Source organism: Panthera leo, chromosome A2 (assembly GCF_018350215.1).
Source record: "Panthera leo isolate Ple1 chromosome A2, P.leo_Ple1_pat1.1, whole genome shotgun sequence".
NCBI classification, from domain to species: domain Eukaryota; kingdom Metazoa; phylum Chordata; class Mammalia; order Carnivora; family Felidae; genus Panthera; species Panthera leo.
In genome coordinates, this window is record NC_056680.1 from 11,861,000 (window position 1) to 11,882,422 (window position 21,423).

Consider the following 21,423-nt stretch of genomic DNA (forward strand, 5'->3'; position numbering starts at 1 on the left):
CCCCTGAAATTTCTTAACATGCTCTGTTTACATTGATAAATGCACTTAAGGAAAACAAACAAATTAAAGCTCGTTTTAAAGTTAACGGATTTTTTTTTTTTTTACAGCTTATCTTAGTTCTTTCCTTAGTTTTAATTTCATCAGTAAAATCATAGATTGGACTAGATCAGCGTTAACGGATTTTTATGTCCACACGTTCCCTGCAGGTACGCAGCTGTGGCCAGGTGTTGGGTCCGGGGTCCTCAGGATGCCCGTTAATTTGAAAGACAGGCCTGGGGGCGCCTGGGTGGCTCATCCGGCAAACCGCCCGACCCTTTATTTCGGCTCAGGTCGTCATCTCGCGGTTTGTGTGGTCAAGCCCCAGATCAGGCTCTGCACTGATGGCACGGAGCCTGCTTGGGATTCTCACGCTCCCTCTCTCTCTGGATGGCGCATCTCAGCCTGGGATAGACACCTGTCACTGAGGGATCGGCTGCTGTCAGCATCGTGCTCATCATCGTTATTATTAGCATCGCTATTTGTTTTGCTCCCCGAGAGCAGAACCCACTTCTGTTTTTCGCATCTCGTCTCTTAACGGGGCACAAGTCACGTAAATAGCTCACGGCTCTGAGCTGTATTTGCCCCATGATGCTCCATGTCTGCACCTGTTGCCCCCCCCGCCGCCGAGTCAGGCTGGGGTCCCGGAACCTCCGTCCTGCCTTAGACCCGGCCTTTGGCTGAGAGAGGAGCTTTGATGCAGTGGCAGACGGGGAGAGATGGCTCCTCGACTTTTTTCTTTTTTTTTTTTTTAATAACGGCTTTATTGAGATCTAATCCACCCACCGAACCGTCCACCCACCGAAGTGCAATTCAGCGGCTTTCAGCGTATTCACAGCGATGTGCCACCCTCCCTGCGGTCCATTTTAACACATTCTCCTCACTCGGTCCCCATGAGCTGTCACTCCCCAGACCCCCTCCTCCAGCCTTCTGGCAACCATTAGTCTTTCTGTCTCTGGATTGGCCTGTTCTGGACACTCCATATAAACGGGATCGTACGCGACGTGGCCTTTTGTGTCTGGCTTCTCTCACTCAGCATAGTTTTCTAGATCCATCATGTAGCACATGTGAAGACTGCTTGGCACGGCCGAATAACAATCCGTGGAGAGGATGGTCCACGGTGTTTTAATCTAGTCCTCCGTTGATGGACATCCGGTTATGTCCGCTCTTTGGACACCTCAACTGTTGTCTGTTCCGCGGGCGTGCCCGGTTTCTTCCTGCCACGGGGCCTTTGCCCTTGCTGTTCCCACTTGTGCAAGCCCGGCCTGCATGTGGACTTGCGCAACAACCGTCTCCCCGTGGACTGTGGGCTCCGGCAGGGCAGGGACAGTGCCTGTCTTGTCTTCTCCATCCTTAGCATCTAGCACGGTGCCCACAGTTGGGGCTTAGCCAATGTTTGTGGAGAGAATGAATTAACAAATAGAATGAAAGCATTGTGGGACGAACAGAACGGTTGAAAACACAGAAAGCTCAGCATTGGCAGAGCCTGGCTGTCCCACCCCCGCATGTCCCCAGGGCTGAGAAGGCACTGTGGTCCCTACCCAGAGAGCCACCCCACATGGGCCCATGGAAGTCCTACTCACCAGCTGGGGCCTCGAGTGAAAAGCCCAGAATGTGGCACAAGAGAGGAAGGGGCCTTGGAGTCCCAGCCCCATATCTCGTGGCTGGCTGGTCCTTTCCTGGAAGTCGCTCTAGGGGCCACCTGCCCGTTCACGGTTTTGAGGACTGTGGTCACCAAGGGCTGGGGGTTGATTCTGTTGTGACATGCTCAGGGGAGGCCTTTAGTGTGTGTAAGACCACACGCCCCGAGCAGGTCAGGGTAATCAGAATGGAGCCTTCTGTGGTGGGGCCTCAGCTGGCCCCGTTTCTGGAGACTGAACTTCGTGCAAATGAGACCCCCATGGCCAGGCTTTTTAAAGTGACAGCGCCTCTAGGACAGGCGCTTGCCCCCCCACCCCCACCTCCACCCCTGGGGCACGAGGTGGGGAGGCCACTGACCCTGGACCAGGGCGATGGGCCCGAGGAGAGGCCCCCAGCTCAGCCCCTTTCTGCCTGAAAGAGGAGAAGGAAGTGGTTTTGCCCATGTGCCGGGGAAGGAGCTGTAGCACACATCCGGGGCTGCCTGACCCGTTCAGCGCTATTTCCTCCACGCAGGGCCCACATTGTGTGTAGGGCTCCCCAGACCGTTGCGGTGTTTTAAAATCAGAAGGGAAAAAAAAATGAATACGATAATAGTGAGCATATGATAACGAACCCAGGCTGGACTCTCTGGGTCTCAGTGCCAACACGGTCATAAAACACCAGTTTAGAGACGGTGCTTTGTTTCATTACAGAGGACGGCACAATGTGGCCCCAGCCTGTCCAGGCCTGACGCTGCCTCAGAGCCTCCTCCTAGAGCCCTCTCTTTTTGCACCCCCGCAATCAAGTGAACTCCTCTCTGTCCCTAAGTGCCACTTCCTCCCGATCACCGAAGCCCCCTCTGAGGTTCTTGCAACTCCCGTTCCCCCTTCCAGCAGGCTGTCTGCTCTGAGACATTAGCAATTAATTTCTTATTCTTCATTGCTCGCTAGATTCTGGAAGCCAGGAGGGTGGGGCTTGCACCTCTTGGGATCACCTCTCTGTCCCCCGAGGATCTGGCACACAGTAGGTACTCAATAAAGGCTGGTCACGGTCTTCACAGAGCAGGGGCCTCCCTCCACCTGCAGCTCAGCAGTTCTGTGGACTGCAGACAGCACTTGCGACCAGGTTTGTCCTGGTCCCGCCCCTGGGGCTCACCTGCTTAAGGAAACAGGAACAGCCTGGGGGCAGCAGCCCCACCCCCGCTGACGTGCAGACCCTGAACCGAAACCGAGGTTCCTGCAGGCTCCCTGCACAGCGAGAGTGAGAGCCTCGGCTGCCCAGGGGTCTCCCAGGTACGTGCCCGGGTGGGGATCCCTCAGCCGGCCACGTGCCCACTTCTGTGCCTGCCCCCTGCCGGGCGAGCCCGGGACCCCAAGAGCCTCAGCCCCATCCCAGACCTCTAGAAGACAGAGCATGGGGCCCAGGTGGGGCCAGAAGGAGGGACAGGGCTGGCAGAGACCAGAAAAGCGGGAGGAATTTTCAGTTTCCTTTGAACAATGGAGCTGGAAAAAGGGCTTTCCTGGCAGGGGAACAGCATGGGTGAAGGCGTGGAGGGGAAGAGAGCTTGGTCAGTTTTGAGTAGAGCGAGGATGTCCTTAGGGCTGTAATACGGGGGCAAGGAGATAGGGGAGCCCCAATGCCAGGGTCAGGAGCTTGAAACTTAGTGCAGATTCATTCAGCCCTAGACAGTTATTCCTCAGCAAACACCCTGCCCCCTCACTGTCCCTGCCCAGCGCCAGGTAGTGCTGGGGACCCAGAAAAATCTGAAAGAAGCTAGCCCTGGGCCCCGTCCCTAGAGGCCCTTAATATGGGGGGAGACAGAGCCAGACACAATGCTTTGTGCAAGTCTCAGCCTTGGGGGCGCTCACCTAGGCCTCCTGAGCTAACCACACATATCTCCCCTTGCCAAACCAATTACAGCTGGATGGACCCCTGTGGTTATGACCACAAGCTGCACATCAGCAAGAACCCTCTGGAAACTCTGAAGAAAGAAAATCTATTGCTTGCCAGCCCCGGAGCATACAAGATAAGCAGGTGAGTAGCCAGTAGACAGAAAGCCAGCACACATGTGCCTGGAGCTCTGCTTGTATTGGGGGCGAGGGAGGGGCCAAGGGTTTCTGGGGCTCACCCCCTATTGGTGAATTTAAAACATAAGAGAATTTAAAGCGTGGGAAGAGAGAGAAAGAAAGAAAGAAAGAAAGAAAGAAAGAAAGAAAGAAAGAAAGAAAGAAAGAAAAGAAGGGAAAATAAAAAGCGACCCAATGACCAGTTACCTAAATCAACCAGGATCTTTAAAATAAAGGAGCCTGGTGGTGGGGACGTGGTGGTGGAAGGGGAGACAGGGAGCATCCTGGCTCTTTATCTAGTTCTGTGGCTGGCAATGTGTTTATCCCAGATAGACTTCATTGAGTTAAAGCCGATGACTTAGCAGTCAAAGCTTAAGTCAGGCACTCGCGTTAGAGAAAGAAAAGCCAACTGTCAAGGCTTCCACTGAACACAGACACTTGAGCTCCAGGAGGCAAAGCTTAGGTAGGAGCAGAGGAGAAAGTGGGAGACAGAGAAGGGTGCCAGGGCTTTAACTAAGAGAAGAGACAGGAAAGCTGCCTGGAGGAGGGGATATTTTTGCTGGGTCTTAAAGGATATGTAGGAGTTCTCCCGGGTAGAAAAAAGAACAAACCTATGTACATAACCCCATGCTAGCCATTACTGGATTCATGAATATTTATTATATACATCCAGTGCTTAGTTCTGTACCACCTGTACTTTCCCAGCTAAATATCATGTCCCCAAGCTACAGATGAAAATAAAGGCACAGAGGTGTTAAGTGACTTACCCAAGGTCACACAGCAGCTAAGTTGGGGAGCTGGGGCTTGAGCCCAGGCTATCTGGCTCTGATTCCAGGTTCTTAATTGCTTTGTCACCCTGCTTTATTAAATGCTTTCTTCTTCTGTTTTTTTTTCAATGTTTATTTATTTTTGACAGAGAGAAGCAGAGCACAGCAGGGGAGGGGCAAAGAGAGAGGGAGACAAAGAACCCAAAGCAGGCTCCAGGCTCTGAGCCATCAGCACAGAGCCTGATGCGGGGCTCCAATCCACGAACCATGAGGCGAAGTCCAGACACTTAACCGACTGAGCCACCCAGGCACCCCTATTAAATGTTTTCTTAATAGTTCTCTTTAATTTTACTTGTCCCAGAATTCTTTGGGCCTCCCCTTGGAGGGCAGTCTCAGCATCTGTCTTCAGGTGGAAGAAAGTCAATATTGACAGAGTTAGTCAATATGCCCCCACCCTCTGGAAATAGTAACAACGACCTTCTGAAATATTAAAACATTAGATAGGGCCAGGGTGGAGGGGTGGGCCAAGTTAGGGACACGGTTAAGGCTGAGCATAAAGGGTCATGAGCAGACCATCCAGGAGGGCTTGACCCCATTACTGGTTTTGCATTGATTTGATACTCTTTTGTAAATCGGTACTATTATTTTTCTCCTTGTCATTGGCTCACAAAGTCTGGTGTTACCTTGAGCTTAAAACTGTTAAGAACTCGGGGCGCCTGAGTGGCTCAGTCAGTTGAGCATCCAACTTCAGCTCGGGTCATGATCTCACAGTCTGTGGGTTCGAGCCCCATGTCGGGCTCTGTGCTGACAGCTCGGAGCCTGGAGCCTGCTTCGGATTCTGTGTCTCCCTCTCTGTCTGCCCCTCCCCTGCTCATGCTCTGTCTCTCTCTGTCTCTGTCAAAAATAAATAAACTTAAAAAAAAAATTTAAAAAAGGAAGAAAGAAAGAAACACAAGCCCCTTGCCCTGGCCAGCTAGAGGACTTGTCAAAGGAGGAGGCACCAAGAACTGTAATAGAGCAAAGTATGGGGGGTGGACCAGGCGTGACTCTCTCTTCTCTCTCCTGCTGCCAGGTAACTGCTCCCCAGGAAGCCATGAACGAAGCCGGAAAGCTGCCCCCGCCATTGCCCCCACGACTGGACTGGTTCGTGCAGACGCAGGTGGGCCAGCTGACCCAAGGAGGGGTCCCTGCATGGTTCCATGGTGCCATCTCGAGAGAGTGAGGACACATCCGTACCTTCTACCCTGCCCTTCACCCTCTTTCCTTGCCTGGGTGGGTTTTCTGCAGGATTCTGGGCTCAGCTCTGCTCCGGGTGTTAAGAGAGTAAAAAAAGAGCCCTCAGGCCCTTGACGCTTGAACCCTGCCTCTTCTGTGGACTCACTGGGTGACCAGGGCAAGTTACTTCCCATCTCTGGACCTCAGCTTTCTCTCCACAAGTGCCCACCACCCCAGCACTGCCAGGCACTCCTCCCCCAAGGCCAGGCATCACCAAGCAACGCTGGCAGGATGCAGCCTCAGAATCCTTCTTCACACAGGGCCCCCAAACAGCTGCTCTCTCTCAATGCATCAGGGACATGAGCAGCATGTCCACACCGGACAGAGTTCTGGACTTTCCACACTGGGCTGCCTTCTGAGGCCATGAACAAACTCACCTCATTAGTCACCCACTTGGTTCCAAATGAACGGAGAAAAGACTGCGTATGGCCTCCCTTGGCGTGTGGGAAATTGAGAGAACATTGTGAAAGCCACCGAGAGGACGAAGCAGGCATTGTCTCTGAGGTCTGGGGTGTGCCAGGAGGGATACAATGTGAGCCACATGTTGTAATTTTAAAGCTTTTAGTAGCTAGAGCAAAAGAAGTAAAAAGAAACAGGTGGCATTCGTTTTGATCCTATCTTTTATTCCACCCAGTATCATTTCAATAGGAGTACTCAGAACTCATTGATAATTTAGTAAGCACTCCTTTATTTTGTACTAAGTGCTCAAAATCTGGTGTCGTAGGCTGAACGGACATCTTGATTCGGACCAGCCACATTTCAAGTGCTCAGTAGCTACCCGTAGTCAGGATTAGCTCGGGTTCATAGGCTCCCCAGCTTGTCCCGTAGAAGGCCACCTTCCTGTCTGTGATCCCCAGATAATAGGAGTAATAATCATAGCATTTGGTGAGCAGTTCTCACGCTTGTGTTGCACGCATTTGATCTGCTCTCCCGTCAGTCCTGGGAGTGAGGGTTTTACTTTCCCCTTGAGGGAGCTGAAGGTCCGAAAGGGACTGATGTCAGGTGCCACACGGCTGATGAGCAGCAGAGCTGGGGTCTGAATTCCAACGCGTCGGAGAACAGGAGAACAGGCATTGTCACCTACAACACCTTGATCCACCCAAAGATGCCTTCGGGGGGGTATTTTAGGCATTGGGAAGGCAGGCAGGGGCTGTGGGGGATGGGAGCAAGTCTGTCCTGGGGTCAAGGTCATCAGAGGCCTTCCGCCACAGCTGGGAACACCCCCGCCCCTGAACGTCCCAAGGTCTGAAACAGCTGAGAAGAAAACACGATTTTAGGTTTGTTCAGTACCGGGATGACAGGTGCACCAGGAGTCTGGCCGGTACGCGGGACAGCTGGGTCACAGTCGTCTCCCTCCTGTGTGTGTTCTTCCAGGGATGCCGAGAGTTTGCTGGAGTCACAGCCGCTGGGATCTTTTCTCATCAGGGTCAGTCACAGCCACGTGGGCTACACGCTGTCCTACAAGTAAGGCCTGGGCAAGGGACGAGGGAGGGGGCAGGAGGGCTCCCGGGCTTCCTTGGAGGGGGAAGCTTCATGCCACGACGTCTCAGAGAGCAACTGGTGAAAAATTCTGGCCAGCTCTGGCTGCAGTGAGCAGCTGCAGGTCTGGCTGTAACCAGCATACGGGGGCTTGGTGGTAACTGAGCCTGTGTGTCTGAAAACAGGGGCTGCTGGGAGCCCAAGAGTGGCTACTGCCCTCGCCTAACCAGCCCCCCACCCCCACCCCCATCTACCTGGCAACTGTCTGACTCCACCCAGAGGGACGTGTTAGGGAAACTCAGGGCAGTCCAGCTCCTTAAGGCCTCAAAAGCTGATATGGCATCTCAGAAGATTCAGCCGCACAGACTACTTTTCAAAAGGATTCTAGGCCAGAGGAATAAAAAATCCAATGGCCCCACAACAGAGTGGCCCACAGGGAGAAAAGCTTAGGGCCCGAGTCACACAGTCAAAGGCTTGGCTGTGTGACCTAGGACGAGTTACTCAACCTATCTGTGCTTCCCTCAAAATCCTCATCTCTAATATAGGAATGCTAAAATCAATTCAGAGTCTCAATGCGAAAATTAAATATGATATAGTAAGCACATAGTGGGCCGTTAATAAGTGCATCCATTCATTAACAGAGCATTTATCAAGCACCTGCTGTGTGCCAGGCATACAGCCTTAGCCTGGGGCCTGATTCAAATTTTCATTATCATTTCTGTTGATCATGTGACCCTAGCCAGGCACCAAAGCTAAGCTTTTGTCTGCAGTAGCTTATTCCGCTTTTGTAAGAACCCCTGAGGTTAGCCTTGGTAGCCCCAGGTTATAGATGGGGAAACTGAGGCATGGTGTGGTTAGTCACTTACCGAGTGTCACATGGCTAAAAAGCACAGAAGGCTAATGGGAGCCTGAACCGTTGGTGCTGGCGGCTCGAGGGCTGGGAGACGGGGACGGAATGAGGAGGAACGGAATTTTCCAGCCCCAGCAGTGTCTCCGCAGGGCCCAAAGCTGCTGCCGCCACTTCATGGTGAAGCTGTTGGACGATGGGAGCTTCATGATCCCTGGGGAGGAGAGGGTCCATGCCTCGCTGCACGCCCTGGTCACCTTCCACCAGCAGCGGCCTATGCGGCCACACGGGGACCTGCTGACACAGCCCTGTGGGCAGGTGAGGGTTGCGACCCCCGTGGGTCATAGCCGCCCCCCGCCCCCTGCTGGGGCCAAGCCCCCCAGATTCATTCCCACTCATCCCATCCAGCCTCTTGTGTTTCTGTCACTCTCGTGGTCCCTGTCCTCCCACGGCCCCACCCCTCCTGCCTTGTACCCTGCCCGCACCCCACCCCCCGCAGCTCCCCAAGCTAATTTTTCCAAGGGCTCATGTGCGGGTGGTGAGGGGTATAACCTTGGCCGATCTATAGGAAAAGAGTATTTCCCTATAAGGCTTATGGTGGGGGTAGAGGGGTGTAGCCCTCAAAAGCCAGCGTGGGAGGGGCATGCTTCCTGACCGGGGCCGTGGGCAAGGCAGCTCCTGAGCCCACCACCCCCAGTTTGTCCGGGACCACCGCGTCCCCCTCCTTGGGGCGGAGCTGCAAGTCCCCTCTGCCCCGCAGAAGGATCCAGCGAACGTGGATTATAAGGATCTCTTCCTTTACTCCAATGCGTTGACTGAGGAAGTCCCCACCCCCACCCATGGCCCCAGCAAACATCAGAACCCTTCCTCCTGCTCCACGGTTGCACCTGAGGAGGTATGTGACGGAAAGCTGGCATCTCCCACGCGGGAGGGGCAGGAGCAGCGGTGGCCAACAGCTACCAGAGGAGACTTTCTAGGGCGACAATTAGATCCTATAGCTCCAACTAAAGAAGCTTCCGGTGATTTTGCAGGACCCTGCAACTAAAATCCCGGCCCAGTTCCAGCCCCTCTGCTATCCCTGCTGCTGTTCAGACACATCAAGCTAACCCCGGGGCCTTCGCATGTGCTGGTCCCACCCCAAGACCTTTGCACATGTTGGTGGCACCCACCCCAGGGCCTTTGCACATGCTGTGTGCGCTCTGCCCCCAGATTTCCTATGCCCAGCTTCTTTCTTCAATTCCTCAAGTGTCTCCCTCCCCAGCTCCAGGCTGAAAGTAATCCTCTCTGCATTTGCCATCCCATCACCCTGTTTACGCACTGCGGAGCGCTCCTCACGATATACAATGTCTTGTTTATTTGTTGGCTTTCATGTTTCCTGTCTGCCTTCCCTATCAGACTGTGAGCTCTGAGAGACCTGGGAATCTGGCTGGCTGGCTTGTCCACCCTGTCTCGTGCATATGCCTAAGTGCTCCACTAATGAATCTGTGGAGTAGGTGAATGAAGAAATGAACAAATCCCATCTCCTCAGGGCTGATTGGACCTTCAGGAGCCCCTAACCCCCCACACAGCAGGGAAGTTCCAGCAGCAGTGGAAATCAAACAGGCCAGTGCGATGAACATCAGCGGGTGTGGGGCTAAAGCGTGAAGGGAGCAGTCAGGGAAGACCTCCCAGAGGAGATGGCATAGGGCTGGGACATGCAGGATAAGGAGGAGTCAGCCACACACAGAGATGCAGGGAGGGTGTTTCAGGCAGGGAAGAGAGCACATGCAAAGGTCCTGAGGCTCTGTATGTTTGGAAAACAAAAGAACAACAAAAGCCAGTGTGCGGATGGAGCGCGGTGAGTGCAGAGGAGGTCACCGGGAAGTAAGGGGCCAGGATCAGGAGGAGACAATCACGCAGGACCTCGGGGCCAGGGTGAGGACATGGGGTTCTTCTATTCCAGGTGTGCAGGGGGACCCGCCATGGGAGAGCCTGTGGCTGCCAGCTGCAGAAGGGGGTGCCTGGGGGCAACGGTAGAGGTGGCAGGAAGGAGGCAGGGACCGTCCAGGTGGGAGGGACCGGAAAAAGATCTCTAGGGGTGGAACAAGAAGATATTTGGGACATTTTGGAAGGGAGCTTGCCGATGGCTTGGAGGGGGAGGGAGAGGAGAAGCTGGACGTTGTCGTGGTTTGAGTCCCTGGGCCCTCCATTGTTTGGGAGGTGATCCCAGGACGTACCACGGGGGGAGCCAATGGAGGGCGTCTTAGCGAACAGGTTCCCCTGTAGGCAACCAGGGCTCAGTCTCCCAGGGAAGTCTGGGACCCTGCGCGGAACTGCGCACTTCAGTTATCCCACCCTAGGGGTGAGGAGCTGGGGCATTGATCCCCCAGCTTCCAGTAGCCACTGGTCAAGCGCTGTTCCTGGGAGAGTTGAATTCTCTGGCACTTGTGGCCTGCCGGTGTGGCCAAGGAACGACCCCAAGCAGAGTCCCCACTGCTGGCATTTGGGAGCGGAGCTGGGGGCGCCTGCGTGCCCAGGGCAGAGGGATACGGATGCGGCGCTGTCGGCCATCTGCCACAAACGTCACCTGGTTTTGGCCTGAACAGCCGGGTAGATCAGGGGTCAGCAAACTAGGGCCCGAGGACCACATCTGGCCAGTTTCCGTATGGCCCTGCGTCCCGGTGCCCACGAGCTGAGCGTGGCTTTCACGTTTTCGAAGAGTGTTGAAACAATGAAAACCCAAAGTAATATCTCGTGCGATATTATTTCGTGAAAGTCGGACGAAAGCCAAATTTCCACGTCCATACGGTTTTCCTGGAGCGCGGGCACACGTTCTGGTCGATGTGCTATCCCTGGCCGCTTTGCTCCGCGACAGCAGAGCTGGGGAATGAGACAGAGGCCGTATGACCAATGAACCTGAAAACGTTTGTCCTCTGGCCCTTTATGACAAAAGTTTGCCAATCCCTGGAGGGGGGGATAGTGAAGCTGGTTACGGGGATGGGAGGGATGGGGCGTGGGGTCAGGCTTGGGGTTCACCTGGGGTCCTTCTCAGCCCCAAGATGCCTGAGTGGGACCCGTGTCCCAACCTCCAGGGCAGATTCAGAGGTTTGGCGGGCGGGATGGCCCCAGGTCTCACCTGCGCTTGGTTTCAGACCTCAGGAAGGCCCATCCTGCTCCATCGGCCAAAGGGAAGGAGGCCATCGGCAAAGACAAGCAGAGACCCCAAGGAGGAGGCCACTTCCTCCTGCCCCCCGAGAGCCCCCCTTGAGGAGGCCTGCCAGAAACTCTGGAGAAACTTCAGGATGCTTCCCGAGACGGGCAAGAGGGTCCAGCAGCAGCTGAAACCCCACTCGGCACCTGTGAACTTGTCTTCGCTCTGGAATGCTGGGCCACCGGCACTGGCACACAGCTCAGGGGCCAGGCCAGGTGACACACACTGGGAAGACGACGTCTCCACAGCCCGCTTTGCGGCCACGTCCCTCACAAGTCCCGCACAGTCCCAGGATCTGAGAGACGGAGGTGACCCCTCCGGGAAGGCCTCAAGATTGGCCAGCGGGAGCAAGGTGACCCCGAGGGTCAGGAGTTGGCACCGAGTGGTAATGAGGGCCCTGTCCTCAAAAGCATCCAAACCGGAGACAGAAGGGTTGGCAGAAGCCCAGAGGGACTGGCTCCCTGAAGAGTACCTCACGCCGCCACCCTTTGCCCCTGGGTACTGTTAGAGCTTTGCCCTGGCTCTGGGACCCTTGCTGCAGGGGCTGCTCACACCGGACCCCTGGTTGTCCGCCCACCAGCCCGCAGGAACCTGAAAATGTAATAAAGACATTGCTTGGGTCCAGCCCTGCCGTTGCCAGTGGGGTGACCTGGTTACTCGAATAGTAATTATCAGTTACAGCCGGGGGCACAGTAGGTGCCAAGTTCATGATTTCTTTTACACCCCTAAGCAGACCCAGCAGGTAGGCTCAAGCTGCACACTTTAAAGAGGAGACTAAGGGTCCGAGAGGAGGACAGGCGTGGCCAAGGTCACCCAGCTTCAGGGTGTCAGCGCCTGGATTGGAAACCTGGTCAGGTGGCGCCCCTTCCCCACGTCCCCTGCACGTGGCTCAATTCCAAGTACGTCCTCGCCTGTGAATGGAGCTGCTCACTCCTTCCTCCTGGGGTTCCCTGCCGATGCAGGAGGTGAGACTTGCAGAGGGCTCGGCCCACAGTGCACACCCCGACATCGACATCAGCTCCGGGGGAAGCTTACGAGCCTCTTTCCTTTAAAGGAGGAGAGGAAGCCCGGGGTTGTGGCTGCTGGCGAGGAAGTCCCAGGTCACAGGGCTGTGTGACCTCTGGCAAGTCACTAGACCTCTCTGGGCCTGCGGGCTCATCTGGAAAATGGGGAGAGGCGCAAGCAGTCCCTCGTTCTCAGGATGAACCAGCAGGATGCACAAGAAAGCTGAGACTTCGGCTCACGCAAGGTGCTTAGTAGGTGGAGGTTGGAGAGTGGGAGTGGGGTCTGGAAACGATGCACGTGGAAGGTCCCTGGGGGCGAGTCTTGATTGCAGGAATGAGCACTCTTTGGACTGACTGGGGCTATCGATGGGGCCCCAGGGCGACCACAAGTGGCATGAGTGTGGGGCTTCTCAAATCTGCAAAGCGTAGGTGTCTGGGATCTGGGCACAGGTGGGCCTGGGTTCAAGGCTGCCTTTGCAGACAACTTGAGGTGTGGCCTTGGGCAGATCACTCTGTTCCCTGAATGAAGGGTGACTGCTTCTCGGTCAGCCCTGCTGGGATGTCATAGGCAGCCAGTGCAATGGCAGAGAGACAGGTGCCTCGTAAACTGTAAAGTACGGTGCCAGCCTTAGTGAATGACGTTGCTGCCGCGCCCCCCCCCCCCCCCCCCCCCCGCCCGAGGCCTCCTCTGGCAGTTCTAATCGGCAAGGAGTTAAAGCTTTGGTCCCCTTGAGAAACTGCAGGACCGGGAGGGGAGAGGGGACTTGAGAGGTTGGGGGAAGGGGTCCACGTTGGGCGGCCCTGGGGTGAGATCGCGTGGACCTGACCTCCACATCTGGTCCCTGTCCACCGAGACTCACGACTACCCGGCGCTTCCGGCCCTCACAGCGGACAGAGAGCTAGAAGTCGGCCCCTTTCCTGTGTAAATGGGGAGATCGAGGCCCACAGAGGGCGTAGCCACACCTGGGGGCACACAATGAGGGCAGAGGTGAGATCTCAGGCTTCCTGTCTCCCATCCGGCAGGTTTAAGGTGCAAAATACATCCTCCAAGCAGATGTGACTCAGTGCCGTGTGTTTATTCCCAGAACCCGGGGAGGCCGGATTCCACAGTGGAGTGACGGGTCACGCCGGCCTCCTCTGACCCGGCTTCTCCACGGTGCCCTCAGATGCGGATGTGGAAGGTGCTGGGTGCAAAGAGATACAGGGTCAGTGTCATCAGGCGAAGGGTTACCCTCCCCCATCGTTCCCCCAGACTCTCCCGCCGGAAGTCCCTGAGATAGGCAAGGAGCCATGGAAGGGGGGAGACGGATCCTCTCAAAAACCCCAGGCCACGCCCCCCCACCCCCACCCCCAGCTCCCACAGGGGCTGAAAGCATATCTCTTTGGATCAGTTTACATCCCGGCTCCGCCCCAGACTTGCTATGGGACTCTGAGTGAGTGGCTGTGCCTTCCTGGGCTTCAGTTTACCCCTCCGTAAAATGGGGATAATAGCCATCCCTCCCGCACGGGGCTGTAATGAGGGCTAAGGGGGCGAATGCACAGGGAGCTGTCACACAGGGGTACCGTCCGTGGTAGGGCTCATTCAGTTGCCATTATCCGCGTCTCCGCTAAGATACCAACCGCGCTTCTCCAGGTAGAGGAAGGGGGCCCTCTGCGCACGTAAGGACACCGCCCATGATAACAGCCGCAACAGCAACCACAGCACACATTGAGCACCTGCTGTGTTCCAGGCACGGCTCTAAAATCTTTCCGTGCGCTGACCCAGGGGTCAGCCAACTTCTTCTGTCAAGAGCCACATAGGTGATATTTCCAGCTCTGCGCAACGGCTCAGCTGGGTCTCGTAGTTAGAAAGCGGCCGGAGACGGTACGTACACATTCAGGCGTGGCTGTGCGCCAGTAAGACCCTTGATGGACACGGAAGTTTGAACCTCATATCCCTGTCACGTGTCATGCAGTGTTACTATTCCTTAATCTTTCCCCCGCCACTGAAAACATGTAAAAGCCATTCTTAGCTCACGGGAGGTACAAAAACAGGTGGCTGGCCGTCCCCTGTATTCACTCGCTATCAGCCCTCCGGTGGGGGCTGTGATTCCGCCCAGGACTGCCAAGCACAGTTGTACCCTCTGCCCGCTGCAAAATGTTCAGAAAAGTGAGGGTTGAAGACCGGCCATGTTCCATTCACCCAAAGAGCTGCGTCCGCCCACGGGGCGTGCCCAAGGGGTCCCCGATTATCCCCATTTTAAAGATGCAGGGACTGAGGCCAGGGAGGCTGGGAATGCTCTCTGAGATGACAGATGAGCGAATGGAGGAACTTTCACCGACGGGGTCTGGGCACTAGTTCTGTAAGAGCCCCTCTCAGACGTGGAAATCGCCAGGAAGGTCACCTGAGGAAGTCGGGTGCCCGCAGGATCATGTTCTGGAAGTCTTCCAGGGAGAGCCGCCCATCGTGATCCCCATCGGCCTCGCCCAGCACCTTCTCGCACACCAGGCTCACCTCCTCGGTGCTCAGCTCCCCCCGCGTCAGCTTGGTCACCGTCTGCTCGAGGTCCCACGCGCAGATGTAGCCGTCGTCGTTGAAGTCTGTGCCGCAGGATGGACGGGGACGTAGGGTGGGGGCTCATCTGGCGGCAGGCCTCTTGTCCCCACGTTACAGAGGAGGAAACTGAGGCAGCAGAGGGAACCCAGGACCCTGGGGCAATAGCTGGAGTCTTGCTTTAGAATATTGGGCAGGGACCTGCGGGGAGGCCATTCACTCACTCAACAAGTATCGAGGAAGTGCCTCCTATGTTCTAGGCACTGTGATAAATTTCCCTCCAACCAACAAGCTTTTATTGAGCACCTACTATGTGCCGGGCGTGCGAGACAGACGGGGAAGAAAACAGTTACGGCTGCGGCCCTTGGGTCTCATCAGAGAGAAGTCAGTAAGAAATGAACAACAGATTACAGGGGTGCCTGGTGGCTCCCTCAGTTAAGCGGTCGATTCTTGATCTTGGCTCAGGTCCCGATCTCACAGTTCGTGAGACTGAGCCCCACAGCGGGCTCTGCGCTGACAGTGCAGAGTCGGCTTGGGACTCTCTCTCTCCCCCTCACTCTTTGCCCCTCTCCCACTGTCTCTCTCTCTCCCTCTCTCTCTCTCTCTCTCTCTCTCTCCAAATATATAAATACAATTTAAAAAAAGAGAAATGAACAGATTATGAACAAGAAGTTAAGAAGCACTGCTTCATGCTGAGAGAGAAATAGGATGTGGGGCAGAGGCTGCTTTTGACCTAGACTTCAAGGTAAGAAAGAGTCAAGGGAAAGGTGTTCCAGGCAGAGGGAACAGCAGAGGCAAAGGCCCAGAGGGAGACCGAGTTTGGTGTGTTGGAGGAAAAGTGAGGCCAGCGTGGCTGGAAAGGAGTAAGGGCGTGAGGTCAGCAGGTACCAAGGTGGGGCAGGACGGGGCCATGCACAGCCTCGAAGCCCTGTGGTGGCAGGCACAGCCCCCGGCTGGAGCCCTGGTCTGTTCCCACTCCCCACCCCCACGCTCCGCCACCCCCGGGCCCTGCACGCACCATAAATTTTGAAAGCATAGTAGGCTTTGAGGTCACGGGGAGCCATTTCACTCATCACGGAAAACATGTCCAGGAAGTTGTCCAAGGTCATGTGGCCGTCCCCATCGTCAGAGAACACCTGGGCAATCCTCTGGCGGAATGGGTTGTCCTGGGGACAGGAAGCAGGGTGGCCATCCCTGACCAGGGTCTCAGGGCCCCAGGTGGAATCGCTCTCAGCACCCACCTTCCTGAAACCTTCAAGGACCTCCCCACCAAGACTTCCTCCCTCTCACGGACCCAGGAGAGGACTTCAGGTAACTCTTCTCTCTGCCCCTGAGGTCTGGGTGGCCTTGACCACCCTTCCGGCTCCAGACACAGCCACATGACCCAAGTGAGGCCAATCAGAGATCACCATCCACTAGGAGAGCCTGATTGGCTCTGGAGTAGGCAGGGTGACCCAAGCTGGCCAATCAGAGGCTGCCCTGGGATGTTTTCTGAAAGACGGGGATGGAGGTCCCTGCCTTCTGTTGGTTGCAGAGCTGACGGGAGGAAATCTGCGACCACTGGGACTTCCCTCACTATCTCAAGTGGGTAAGCTGCCTGAGACTGAAAGCTCTTCCTGGGAGGCACTGAGAGATGGAAGGAGATTCCTGAGCATGTCGAGACCCTGGTTCCAGCCATACCTGGTGCCAGCTCTACCCCTGGAGTTTTTGCTCACGTGATCCAATAGATTTTGTCCTTTTTTCTTAAATTTTTTTTTTAAACGTTTATTTATTTTTGAGACAGAGAGAGACAGAGCATGAACAGGGGAGGGTCAGAGAGAGAGAGGGAGACACAGAATCCGAAACAGGCTCCAGGCTCTGAGCTGTCAGCACAGAGCCCAACACAGGGCTTGAACTCACGAACCGCGAGATCATGGCCTGAGCCGAAGTCGGACGTTTAACCGACTGAGCCACCCAGGCGCCCCGTCCTTTTTTTTTTTTTTTTTTTTTAAGTTCATTCATTTATTTTTGAGAGAGAGAGTACAGTGGGGGAGAGGCAAAGAAAGAGAAGGAGAGAGAGAATCCCAAGCAGGCTCCACACTGCCGGTGCAAAGCCCAGCGTGGGGCTCGAACTCACAGACTGTGAAATCGTGACCTGAGCAGAAGTCCCGACCCCTAACTGACAGAGCCACCCAGGCGCCCCAAGATTTTGTCTTTCTTGAATGAGGTTTCTGTCCCTTATGATAAGATCCTCTCTATTCAGTCACTCACCCCACGAGTCCCCTTCAGCACCACAAACTATGTGACAAACATCCAGCTGAGAAGAACCTACGTTTTTAATGGCTCCTGCTATGCAAAGCAGGAAGGACATCCCCTGAGTCCCCGCCACGCTGTAAGGCCCCGTGCCACACCCTTTACCTGCCTCATCTCATTTCATCGTTCCGACAGCCCAGGTTCTGAATCCTGTCTCTCTCACATCCTAGCTGTGTGACACTGACCAAGTGTCTTAACCTCTCTGAACCTCAGTTTCTTCATCTGCAAAATGCATCCACTTCGTAGGAGTGGGGCAGGGGACCTGTTATTTTTCCCCCGCCTGCCCCCTGGCCTCGGTGTACCTTCAGCTCAGGCATGCTGCCGATAAGCTCGTAGGGCACCTTCACATCAGGACAGCTGGTATAGTCGAGGGGGACAAGCTGGGGAGCCAGGTCCTGGTAGCGATAGAAAAGCCTGGTGTGGGGAGGGAAACATCGGAAAGGGCTGGGAGAGGGGCTGGGGAGGACGTGTCCCTTCTGTCTCACTCGTGCACCTGCCCACTACCCACTGGAGGACCCTGGGTCCCCAAGAGTCATCCGCTCTGAGCCCAGTCCTCAAGCACACAGAGCCGAACACAGGCACTTCTCCCCGCTGGGGACAGGGCCACAGTGGAGAGAGGGCCCCAGAGCTAGGGGAGACTGGAGTGGGGACGCTGACACTGGGCTTTGAAGAACGCGTAGGGGCTCATTCCTAGGCAGAGGGGGATGGCAAGAGGGACAGCACATCAGGCATTCAGAGAACCTGAGCGAGTCTATGAATCTCTGGGTATCATCCCATTGTCGGCAAGACTCTGCCTCTAAAGACCCCCGTCCTCACATTTTGCTTCTCTCCCTCCATAACGGGAGGGTCTCCTAAACGGGGCAGAGCCGAGACAAAAGGCCAATATTCAGGGTTTTGTTTTTGTTTTTTTTTTTTAATGCGTGAAAGGCATTTTGCAAAACAGCAAATGCCACCGCACTGCCTGGATTGTGAGGCCAGCTGTCCACTCCAATGTCCTCACCTGCTGACGCCCTGTCTCCACTGGGGGCGCCACGAGCAGCAGCCTTGTGGAGACCATCCTTGATGAGCCAGAGGCCCCCCAAGCTGCTAGGGTTTGTTTCCGGGGAGAGACGGGAGCCCCTGGGTCATACGATGGCTAGGAACTCAAGGAGGGGGTATCTGGAGCGCCCGTTCCCTGTCTGGGTCCCCTCAGGAACAGCCCGGTTTCTGTATGGCCTCGAGCATTCCGCTTTCCCCTCTGAGCCCCAGTTATTCTGCTGACAAACAAGAAGCTTAGGGCAGGCGAGACGCCAGCCCTCACAGCCCTTGCAGCTCTGCCCGTCTTGCAGAGCTGGAGTGGGCCGCCCCCGTGCGAGCCTCAGTTTCCCCATGGGTAATCTGATCGTGATGGCCAGGGTGACCCTGCGAGCTGTCCTCGCCCAGACAATGGGGCTCACTGGTGAAAGGTGTGCCCATCAATAATGGATATCTGGTGCCCACACAATTGGGGCCTTGGCCCCGATCACTCTGTATCTGAACCCCGGCCGGCTAGGGTTTCACCGCTCCGAGTTCATGGGTTGGGGCCTCTGGACAATGGCTCCATGGGCTGAGCGGTCATGTGGGGTACCCGCCAACCCCTCTCGTTCACGCCAGGGAAATGCAGCAGCCTCAGGCCACCCCCCCCCCACACACACACCCGTACATTGATTTACCTTCACAGCCCAGAGCCGACTCTGGACTCTGCCCCCAGGTTCCCAACCTCCAGTGCCAGGCTCTTCACCCTGGCCTCAGCGGGATCTTTCTAACACGCCTTCTGACATCTTTCTAGCATCTTTCTGACATGCTGATTCGTACCAGCCCCTGCCCCCCACCCCTGCTCACATACCCTCCGTGGCTCCCCATCACCCTTGGGAAAAGCCCAAGCTAACCAGCCTAGCGGCCGTGACAGTATGACAAGATGTGGCTTCTCAGCCTCCCCATCCCCGCCTCCACCCACGGACCACGGCTGCAATCCCTCCCTTCACGCTTTAACCACCATAAAGCACCCCATCCCGCCCAGTTGCAAATATCACCCAGCAACAGATAGAAAGTTATTTCCAGGTCTTCCTCCCTTTCCCCCAGACTGACCTCATGATTTCCTTTCTTGTGAAGAAGGTGCAGTCCTGCGGAGAGAGATATTGGCTTGGCCCAGAGCCTGCCTCACGGGCCCCCTTCCTGTCCCTCCCACTGCACCCCCTCTCTGCACGCCGATCTGTACCAGGAACCCTTGCCGACCGCACACCCAAGACAGATGATGCTGTCCCCATTCCTCAGGCCAAGAAATCAAGGCTGCCAAACCTGCCGAGGGCCCAGCGCATCACCCCTACCTGATATGCTTCCAGCTGCTCATGAGTGAAGACTGTCTGCTTGTTGCCCATGGTGAAGGCCGCTGTCAGGGCTCTGGAACAAGCTCCCAAAGCCCCTGGTCTCCTCGGGGCCACACGGGTTGCCAGGCTGCTGCACATCAGCGTCTGGGCAAATCTCCCTGCCCTGGCTGTCACCTGCCCACCCGCCCCGTCACCCCCAGCCTGGGGGAGATCAAGTTACAACCCAGCTCTCTGGGCAACAGCCTGAGTATGTCCATGGCCACCAGGACGAGAAGGACTGTGTAGGAGGTCACAGAGCAGCAGAGCACGTCTGCCCCCACTGGGTGAGGCTGGGGGCATGGGACGCCTTCCAGAGACAGGCAGCCTGATGGAAAGACTGCAGGCACACCCCAGCTCAAATACTAGCTCTCCACCCACTAGTTGTGTGGCCTTGGACAAGTCACCTGACCTCTCTAAGCCTCGTTTGTAAGAGGGGAGATGTATCAGTACCTAACTCATAGAGTCATTCTGAAGATCTAATATCATTAATGCAATCAAAACAATTTCTTTTGACCGTTGGTTAGAAGCCAGTTTTAGGCACTGGGAGCATAATTGGGTGACCAAGCTAAATGAGGTCCCAAGATGTGCTTGGAGATGATGATGATGGTGATGATGATGATGATGATGATGATGTTATGGCTCAAGAAAAGTGATCCAAGGTGTAAGTTTGAGAAACAATTGGTTAAATAATACCAAAGAGACTTCTTTCTTTGCCGGACTTGTCAGAGCCCTTAGTATGCTAATAATCACCATGCATCCTCAATGGGTAAATACAAAGTAGCAGCTGCCAACCGTATTAGGACCCAGAATCCTCTTGGGCAGAACACCTGGGCGTCAAAAGCCCTTCGCCTGGTGCTCCATGCTCTTCTTTCTCTGGGTCTCGCCTGTCTCTCCACTTTCTTCTCCTGCTCAGCCTTTTCTAGCTCCACAGCCCAGCCTCCCTGAACTGCTCTTGGATCTCCTCCCTCCAACCCCACCCCCCCACACTCTCCCTGGCCTGGACCATCACAGTTCTTCCTAGCGTCATCAACTCTCTTCGGTCCCAGTGTGTGAAGCCACCTGGTAGAATGGGACTATGATAAGGCTTTAAAGACCCCCTGAGGATGATTTTTTTTTTAAAAACCTGACAATATCAAGTGTTGACGAGGGTGTGGAACAACTGGAAGTCATTAATTGCTGGTGGTGATGCAAAATGGTACAGCCGCTCCAGAAAATGGAGAGCTTTCTTAGACATTAAACATGCCCTTACCCCATGATTCAGAAATCCCACTCCTGAGTAGTTACCCAAGGGAGATGAAAATCTACGGGCACACAAAAACCTGTTCATGCCCACAGCATGGAGAAAATACTTGCAAATCATATATCTGATAAGGGACTAGTCACCACAATATATAAAGAACTCTAACAAGTCTACAATAAAAGGACAAATAGCCCAGATCAAAAAATGGGCAAAGATGGTTGGGGATGGGGGTAGTAATAGATGGAACACAGAGGATTTTTACAGCAGTGAATCAACTCTGTATGATACTGTAATGGTGGATGTATGTCATTATACATTTGTCCACAACCATAGAATATACAACACCAAGAGTGAAGCCTCGTGTACACTTTGAATGATATGATGTGTCACTGTAAGTTCATTGCTTGTAACGAGTGGACCACTCTGGTGGGGGATGTTCACAGTGGGGAGGCTGTTAATGTGCAGGGGCCAGGAGTATATGGGAAATGCCTGTACCTTCTGCTCCATTTCATGGTGAACCTAAAACTGCTCTAAAAATAAAGTCTATTAAAACAAAACAAAACAGGTAAAGGATTTGGGCAGACATCTCTCCAAAGAAGATATACAAATGGCAAAGAAGATATAGAGTAAGCATGCGAAAAGATGCTGAACATCACTGGTCATTAGGGAAATGCAAATTAAAACCACAGT

At 54.9% G+C, this 21,423-nt stretch overlaps 2 protein-coding genes across 9 annotated transcripts; one reads left to right on the top strand and one right to left on the bottom strand.

Annotated features, from left to right (window-relative positions):
* Positions 1-352: 352 nt before the first annotated feature.
* HSH2D (hematopoietic SH2 domain containing) lies at positions 353-12,949 on the top strand. Of its 5 annotated transcripts, XR_006199738.1 has the most exons (8): positions 353-2,948; positions 3,577-3,690; positions 5,562-5,707; positions 7,139-7,228; positions 8,243-8,408; positions 8,851-8,985; positions 11,222-12,245; positions 12,335-12,949. XR_006199738.1 is itself a non-coding variant. In XM_042928773.1 (7 exons), exons 3-7 carry the CDS (start codon positions 5,583-5,585, stop codon positions 11,786-11,788), a joined length of 1,083 nt encoding a protein of 360 aa, XP_042784707.1. In that variant the 5' UTR covers positions 353-2,948; positions 3,577-3,690; positions 5,562-5,582; the 3' UTR covers positions 11,789-12,949. The 5 variants fall into 5 exon arrangements, 4 of the variants coding, with proteins under 4 accessions (XP_042784707.1, XP_042784708.1, XP_042784709.1 ...); XM_042928773.1 differs by having other exon boundaries at positions 11,222-12,949; XM_042928774.1 differs by having other exon boundaries at positions 5,562-5,648; positions 8,232-8,408; positions 11,222-12,949.
* CIB3 (calcium and integrin binding family member 3) lies at positions 12,946-19,651 on the bottom strand. Of its 4 annotated transcripts, XR_006199739.1 has the most exons (7): positions 19,455-19,651; positions 19,216-19,250; positions 17,412-17,523; positions 15,836-15,983; positions 14,467-14,864; positions 13,848-14,188; positions 13,399-13,468 (listed from the first exon to the last, which is right to left on the bottom strand). XR_006199739.1 is itself a non-coding variant. In XM_042928782.1 (6 exons), the coding sequence occupies exons 1-6, from the start codon at positions 19,590-19,592 to the stop codon at positions 13,346-13,348; spliced, it is 642 nt and encodes a 213-aa protein (XP_042784716.1). In that variant the 5' UTR covers positions 19,593-19,651; the 3' UTR covers positions 12,946-13,345. The 4 variants fall into 4 exon arrangements, 2 of the variants coding, with proteins under 2 accessions (XP_042784716.1, XP_042784715.1); XM_042928782.1 differs by lacking the exon at positions 13,848-14,188 and having other exon boundaries at positions 12,946-13,468; positions 14,779-14,864; XM_042928781.1 differs by lacking the exon at positions 13,848-14,188 and having other exon boundaries at positions 13,366-13,468; positions 14,669-14,864.
* Between the last annotated feature and the right edge of the window lie 1,772 nt (positions 19,652-21,423).

Excerpts from the sequence above, each read along its gene's own strand:
- CIB3 (XM_042928781.1), bottom strand. The coding sequence starts at position 19,592 with ATGTGCAGCAGCCTGGCAACCCGTGTGGCCCCGAGGAGACCAGGGGCT. Across the intron at positions 14,865-15,835 it reads CTATGCTTTCAAAATTTATG|ACTTCAACGACGACGGCTAC; the intron begins GTGCGTGCAGGG and ends CCTGCGGCACAG. Across the intron at positions 13,469-14,668 it reads CGGGCACCCGACTTCCTCAG|CACCTTCCACATCCGCATCT; the intron begins GTGACCTTCCTG and ends CTTTGCACCCAG.
- HSH2D (XM_042928773.1), top strand. The coding sequence starts at position 5,583 with ATGAACGAAGCCGGAAAGCTGCCCCCGCCATTGCCCCCACGACTGGAC. Across the intron at positions 5,708-7,138 it reads CATGGTGCCATCTCGAGAGA|GGATGCCGAGAGTTTGCTGG; the intron begins GTGAGGACACAT and ends GTGTTCTTCCAG. Across the intron at positions 8,409-8,850 it reads TGACACAGCCCTGTGGGCAG|AAGGATCCAGCGAACGTGGA; the intron begins GTGAGGGTTGCG and ends TCTGCCCCGCAG.